The sequence below is a fragment of the Kogia breviceps genome, chromosome 1 (genome assembly GCF_026419965.1).
Source record: "Kogia breviceps isolate mKogBre1 chromosome 1, mKogBre1 haplotype 1, whole genome shotgun sequence".
Taxonomy (NCBI): Eukaryota; Metazoa; Chordata; class Mammalia; order Artiodactyla; family Physeteridae; genus Kogia; species Kogia breviceps.
Genome location: NC_081310.1, coordinates 201,194,061 through 201,201,310, shown reverse-complemented (window position 1 = coordinate 201,201,310; position 7,250 = coordinate 201,194,061). Strand labels below are relative to the sequence as shown.

Sequence of the window (7,250 nt, the reverse complement as noted above, 5' to 3'; positions counted from 1 at the left end):
TCAGCCGTGTCCCCTGGGCACAGAGGGCACATCCCTGTGGGCTGCTGGAATCTCCCTGTGCCCAGGACCGGCATCTCTGCCCCCGCGAGAGGAGGCACTCCCCCCCCCCCGCAGGGCCCCATGCTGCCTCAGAAAGGTGTGCAGGTGTGCAGGTAGGAGGTGCTGCCCGCCCGGGGTGCCCAGGGATTTTCCCCACCTGCCCGCACCCAGCCCAGCTGTCACTCAGGAAAGCCTTGGAGGGCTGGGCGTGGGCAGAGAGCAGAAGGAAGCCCCCAGCCCTGCTCGCCAGGCCCTGCTGTGAGCCCCCACTGGTGTGAATGCCGCGGGGCGTCCCGGTGGGGGTCCTGTCCCGGCCGGGCCTGGCTCCCCAGGACCTGCGGGGGCTCCTTCACTCTTACCCTGCCTTCGCTCGCGCCCCACTGAGCCCCCTGCGCGTTTCTGGGCGTCTCCATACTCCACCTTCTCAGCCATCCCGGGTCCTGGGCACCGTCCAGGTGGGGCTGGGGAGGAGGGAGAGGAGTGGGTGGCCCTGGCCCGGCCTGGGCATCAGGCCCTGACCTGGGGGGTGGGCAGAGAAGCCGCTGGAGATGGTATTCCAGGACAGGAAGCAGCCCGGAGCCACCGTGCTGGTCCTGAAGGTGGAGGGATGCCCTAATTGCTGCCTCTGCAGCTCTGGATGCATTGCTCTGACAGCCCCTCACGGAAATGTTGATGGGGTCTTTGCCTCCACTTCACAGTCCGGTGGGAGTGCCTGATGCCTCCCTGAGCGGGGGCTGCCAGAGCCAGGTCAGCCTCAGCCCAACGAAGCATCCCCAAACACACACCTGAGCACAGTTTCCAATGCAGGTGTGCAGGGCTGCACTGGGAATTGGAGCCCAGCCCTTGTCCAGCGTAGCTGGGAAGCAGGAAGCCTCGGGAGTTCAGCTGGTCCTGGCAGATGCCAAGATGCTGTCTCTCGTGAGTCAGCTTTGGCCCTGAGAGGGACCTCAGGCCCACCCTGGGGTCTGTGGCACAGCCAAGCAATCTGCTGTGTGGCTCGGGGAAAGTCAGGAACTCCTCTGGGCTGCAGCAATCTGGAAAGAACCTTAGAAACCAGCAGGTCTTATACCTGGGGAAACTGAGGCCCAGAGAGGGGAGGGGTTTAGCTGGCTACTCGTGGGTCCGCAGGGAGCTGGGACATGAGCTTGCATCTCATCTCCTGTTGTCACCAGACCAGGCCCAGCGGGTGGGATCTCGGCCTCTCTGGACACGGATGCTTGGCCGGACCTGTTCTCCTGAGCTGCCTCTCCTGCCCCTCCTCCACTTCAGCAGAAGGGAAAGAAAGGCAGGCTGTAGGGGGCTCCCAGAAGCCTGATCTGGCCGGGAGGTCCCACGAACGAGGGTCCCCAGGGTCCAGACCTCGGCTCTGTCGCTGCTTGGAGGGCCCTCCGGGACCTCGAGCGGTGAGAACCGGGCGAGCGTGCTGGGGCTGGCGCGGCCGTCGCGCGGGGGCCCGTTTGGGGAGACAAGGGGGCGGGCAGCTCTCACTACTGCCTCAGGTCTCGACGCTCTCTCCAGACTCGGGGGTCACAAGTTTCCAAGACAGCAGCGCTAAGCGCCCCTCCCCCAACCCAGGGTCGTCTGCCCCCTGGTGTGAGCTGAGCGGTACCCGGTGTCCTGAAGAGGAGCCGCTCCCGGGCTGGGCTGCCACCCCTCCCCCACCAGCTCCAGACGCTGGTGCAGGTTTCTGCACGTGCCACCTTACATCCTGGGGGAGGGGTGGTCCAGGCCCCTCGCTTCAAGCACCAGGGTGGCGGTGGTTTGGGAGCGTGGGGGGCGGTGCCTGGCAAACACCCGTCTCAAGGAGCCGAGCCGCCCGCTGTGCAAGTGCCCAGCCTCTGGAGGGCGAAGCGGTTCTCGGCCCCGCCCCCTTCCCGGTCCCGCGGCCTGGGCCAACCCGAGAGGGGATTGGAGGGGGAAGTGGCGGGTGCGGGGAGGCTGCGGGCCCGTCTCTGCGGGGCAAGTACTTTGGCCGCGGGCGCGGGGCGGGCCGGCTGGCCCCAGCGTGCGCCTGGGCTCCGCGTCCCACGCCCGCGGCTCTGCGCCGGCCGCGAGCCCGCGCCCCCGGCCCCCTCCCCGCGCGGGGCGGGCAGGGGGTGTGGTGCGGGCGGCACGAGTGACAGCGCTCTCCGCGCGCGGCGCCTCCACGGGGCGTAGTGTCAGCGCGCCGAGCCCGCCGCGCGCACAGCCCGCCGCGGGCTTCCGAGCCGGCGGGGCGATGCCGCCCGAGCCCGAGCCCCGGCCCGAGCCCGAGCCCGGGGCCAGCCGCTGACGGCGCCCCTACCCCGGCCGCCCCCGCCGCCGCCGCGGAGACAATGGACACGGGAGCCGCCCCGCGGAAGCACAGTAGGTGCCGCGCCGCTCCTGTTGCTACGCCTGGGGCTCGGTGGACGCGCGGGGGCGCCGCTGCCCTGGGCGGCGGGCCCGGCCGGCGCGGGGAGGGGCGCGCGCTGCGCCCCTCGTGCCGGCCGCCGCGGCCGCCGGGTGGGCCGAAATGCTTCGCAGGTCCAGACCCCGGAGGGGGGCCCCACCATGTTGGAGGGCTCCGGCCGGGGTGTGGGTGTCGGATGGCGCGGGGCAGGTGAGGGGTCCGGGTTCTTTCGGAGGCCTCCGGGGCGGGCTGAGGCATCTGGGGGCCGCCCCTGCGAACTTTCCTGCCCTGGTCGAGGACGGATGTCTCCCCGGGGCCCCAGAGCTGAGACTGAGCCCTGCTGAGCCCAGGCCAGGGCACCCCGCCCCCTCACTGGTTGTAGGTGGTGCACTGCCATTTGGGTCTGCGGCGCGGGGCTGGGGGAACGCTGCACAGAGAGGGGCCTGGCACATCTCCCTGGGCTGCAGGTGCCGCTTCTGGCCTTGGGCCAGCCTCTCCCAGCACTGGCAGGCAGGCGTGCGGGCGCGCGGGCGCTGCCGCTTCAGGCGGGACCCAGCAGGCTCCGGGGCAGCTCTGCCCAGGTTGTCTGCAGGTGCTGGTGGGGCCGGGAAGCAGGAAGCCCTCCTGGGGCTCTGTGCCTGCAAGCGGAGCTGTGGGGCGGGCGTCCTTGAGGGCACGTGGACACTTCCGGAACTGCCAGAGGGACGATGCCAAGGCGGCAGGAGACTCCCCAGCCCCCATCCTGCCCGGCGGCTGTTGAGGTGGACAGAGTGACCACGGATGCCCTGCTGAGGCTGGCCTTTCCCCCTTGGCCTTCTCCACCCCCCACCCATGAAAATGTGCCAGTCTGTGTCCTCTCTGTCCCTCTGTGCCTGACCTCTGAGAGGTGACACTCGGCTCCCCTGGCACTTGGTGCCCCAATGCTTCTGTCACGGGGACCCCATTTGTGATCTGCCGGGGTCCTCTGAGCCCACAGCTCAGTCCGAGAGTGGCAGCCCCAGAGGGGAGTTCTGGCAGGTCAGAGTTTGTCGTCTCCTCTCCTGGGTGGTGGGGGCAGGACCCCGGGATAATGGGAGAAATTGGCTCTAAAGACCCCCAGCAGCCCCCCGACCCTGTCATATTTCCTCCGTACTTAACCCATAGCCACATCCTCTGTGTGGCCCTGTGGGGAGGGTCTGGGGGTTCCAGAAAGGGTGGGGAGGCAGGCGGAGCATGTGCCATTGGCCGTGTCTGAGGGGTCCCCACGGCCCCCTTTCCAGAGGCCCGACCGCTCGGCGGCCCCGCCTGGCCTGCGCCTGACCAGAGGCCGCGGCCCTGTGCCCGCGGTGGGAGAGGGCTGGCCCTTTGTCGGGCCCGGCGGTGTGTGCCGCGCCTGGGGCTTCCCAGAATGGGGGGGGGGTCCGGTGGCCTTGATGCCTTGGATGTGGTGCGTCCAGGGTGTGCAGTGAACCCGAGGCTGGGCTGGGGTGTCCAGGGGTCATGCCTGACACCCAGCCACGGATGCTGCTTTTGAGGGGCAGCTGGGGGCCCTGGGAGGATGTCCAGCAGGCTGGTAGTGGCCCCTCCTGTGGGTGGCCGGCCAGGGACCCCCTCAGCCGGCGCTTGGGCCAGGTCTGCGGGGTCCCATAGGTGCCCGAGGGACTTGTGGGTGGAGAGACCCCTGCAGACCCTCTTGGGGGTTCCCCGAGGCCCTCACCCTGTGTAGCTGAGAGCTCAGCTTACATAATCACCCCGCCTGGCACACGGGCTGCCGTAAGAGCAGCAGCCAGGTTTGACAATACGAGTTGTAATTGGATTTTAATTTTTAATGTCTGCAGTAGATGGAGAGATATGGGCCCATTTGTATATACTCTGTCACCCTGCGTCTAATAGGCCGACTTCATTAGCTGCTAACCGTCGTGCCCGCCCGGCGCCCTGGTCCCCGCTCCCCGGAAGGGAGTCCGGTTTGGAGACCCACGGGTTGCCTGCCACCTGCTCCACTGCTGTCACTGCTGGGCCCGCTGTCCCCTCCCCTGTCCCGCACCCATGTCCACTGGAGCCCCCAGGCCCTGTGTGGTGGGGGGGTCACTGGGAAGGGACAGCCATCAGGGGCCACTGAAAATGCAGCTTCCTTGTGGGCTAGCTGGGGCTTTTGACCCCAAAGGCCACAGGGCACAGATGGGTCTTCCGGGCTCTGCCTGCCGCTCGCAACAGCCGGGGGCGGGAGTCAGGTCTGGTCTCCCAGGTGCCGGGGGTGGGCGTGCCCCGAGGTGCCCCCGGGACCTCCGGACAGAGCCAGGCCCCAGGCCCCAGGCAGGACCTACCTGCCTGGCCCCATGGCCCACCATAGCTTGAGGGGTCCTAGGAGGCTGGACGGCCTTCTCCCCTGCACTGCCCGCCCCTCGGATTATTCTTGGGTCTGTTGTGTAACAGGCCCGCATCCACGGCTTGGGTAGGAAGGGCTCCTGGGAGACGTCTCCAGCGCAGCCGCCCGTCAGCCGAGAGCGGAGCTTTTCTCCCTTCTGCTGCCGGGCACAAAGGGACAAAGGAGGCTGCCTGGCCGTCCAGCCCAGCCCAGGCTGTGGAGAGGGGCCCAGGGCCGGTGGCGCTCGCTCCCTGGGGCTGATCTGGCTTGGGTCTCCTCCAGCCTCCGGCCCCTGCAGCCCTCTGTATGTGTGTCCCTCTGGGGCAGAGTGGTCTGGGGGGGCCCCACCCCGCTCCTGTTCTGCGCACCCCCCCGGCTCTTCTTCCCCACTCTCTGCTCCTAGCAGCCTCTGGAGCGTTGATCTCAGGGTCTCCACCCCCACGGATCCGCTTCAGACGGGGCGGGCCGGGGGCTCCAGGAGCCTCAGGCTCAATGACAAACAAGCTGGCCCTGGGGAGGCCCCGGGTCGGGCCGTCCACTCACAGCCCGGAGCGTGTGTGGGGGAAGAGGCTGCGAAACGGTCACCTCGCCTGCATCCCGTGGGGTCAGCGTTCACGTCATCGCCTCCTCCCCCGCGGGGCTCTCGGAGATGTGCGGACCCCGGACCTCGTGCGCACACGCTCACTGCCGGGCCCCCTGGGGAAGAGGGTGCGTGGCCGGCACTTTGGGGCTCCCACTTTCCACCTGTACTCAGAGGGGGGCGCGTCCCACTGGCTGATGGGACCCAGCGGCCGGGTTGGTGCGGGGAGCTGGGAGAGACACGGGCCGGCGCTACAGGTGTGATGCAGGGATCCGGGGACCAAAGGCGGGTCCGGGGGCGTGGGGGCTTTCCCTGGGGCTTCACTTAGGACCGAACCCCCGACCCCAGGAGCCAGGAGGGCAGGGAGGTGGGGGCAGGGGGCAGTCTCTGAAATGTCCCTGCCCTGTCCCGCAGGGAGGCAGAGTCCAGGGGGCCTCGGACCTGAGCGAGGAGCCCGGTTCCCCCGCCTCGCCTCCCTTGGTCCCCTCACTGCTGTGGGACCTTGGGTCTGTCACCGAGGCGTCTGTCCTCCCGGCCCTCCCTGCCCTCCTCCGGGGAGTTATGACCAAGTGCTTCTTTAATGGAGCTCCCTGCCCACATGGGGTGGCTCCTGGGCCTGAGGCCTCTCTGTGGTCCTCGTCCTGGTGGCCTCCTGGGCAGCCAGACCCGAGCAGAGACACCCACCTCATCAGGAAGGCACTCTGCTTCCTGAACCCACGTGCCCTGCGGCCAACTCGAGAGGGCGGCACGAGTGTCCTGGGGTTTCTGGAACAAATGACCACAAACTAGAGGACTTAAAACTACAAGACTACAGACATTTACTCTCTCACATCTGGAGGCTGGAGGTCTGAGGTCAAGGTGTCGGCAGGACCGCGCTCTCTCTGAAACCTGCAGGGGAGGGTCCTTCCTGCCTCGTTCAGCTCCTGGCGGCCCCAGGCTTCCTTGACTGAAGCCTGTGTCTCCGTCTTCACATGGGCTGGTCCCCCGTGTGTCCTGTCGCCCCTCTTCTTGTGAGGACACTTGTCACTGGATTTAGGGCTCCTTTGAGTAATCCAGGATGGCCTCATCTCAAGATCCTTAACTTGATTACATCTACAAAGACCTTTTTCCAAATAAGTTCTGGGATGTAGCCGCATCTTTTGGGGGCCACCATTCAGCTCACTACAATGGTTGTGTTGTCTGCCCGCTGCACCCACTGTGAACACCTGTGAGCCAGAGGCAGGGCCCGTATCTCACCCCTCTGGGCCCCATGGGCTGAGGATGGGCTGGCATGGAATTCCCTGACAGCACGAGCAGAGCTGCCTAGGGTGGAGCCCTGCCTGCTGCTTCCTGGGGCTGCCGAGGCTCCTGGGGGAGGAGGGAAGGGGGCCCTGGCGGTCCTGGCCTCCCGGGGGATGTGGCGGCCAGGTGGGTCCTGGGCAGGGCCCTCACCCCCTCTCGGTGAATGGCTGCTCCCAGATCCCGCAGGCCCGCTGCTCATAGCGCCCCTGCTGGGGAGGGCAGGCAGGGTCTCCCAGAGGCCCCTCATCCAAAGCTGACCTCTGTGGCTGGCGGTCTGGGGGCTCCAGTGCGTCTCTGGGCCAGGAGCAGCCCGCCAGCTCCAGCGCATCGTTGGCTGCTCTGACCAGGCCCTCCTGGCCCCAGCACGGCTCTGAGCGGCCCCAGAATGGTATGTAGCGGGCTTTAGGCATTACCTGGGAGCGTGAAAAAACATATTTGAGAGAGGCGGGGGCTCCTTTAGTAGAAATACGCGTCTTAAACAGGATTCCAGGTGAGGGGTGGGTGGAGACCAGGTCTGCAGGTGGCTCTGCGCTTCCTGGGGGGGGGGCACCCTCTGCTCGGGGCTGGCCCTCCCAGGATGGGCGGGATGCGGGGGTGGGAGGGGCAGATGTGGCTTGGCTCCTGTTCTTCCACCG

The 7,250-nt window shown here is 67.6% G+C and overlaps 1 protein-coding gene across 1 annotated transcript in view; it reads left to right on the top strand.

Moving 5' to 3' along the window:
• The first annotated feature begins 2,282 nt into the window (after positions 1-2,282).
• Positions 2,283-7,250, top strand: part of PLCH2 (phospholipase C eta 2) — a 50,463-nt gene continuing 45,495 nt past the window's right edge. Inside the window, exon 1 of the mRNA XM_067018999.1 lies at positions 2,283-2,385. Coding sequence (XP_066875100.1) covers positions 2,355-2,385 — 31 coding nt within the window. The 5' untranslated portion in view covers positions 2,283-2,354. The remainder of the gene's footprint in view (positions 2,386-7,250) is intronic.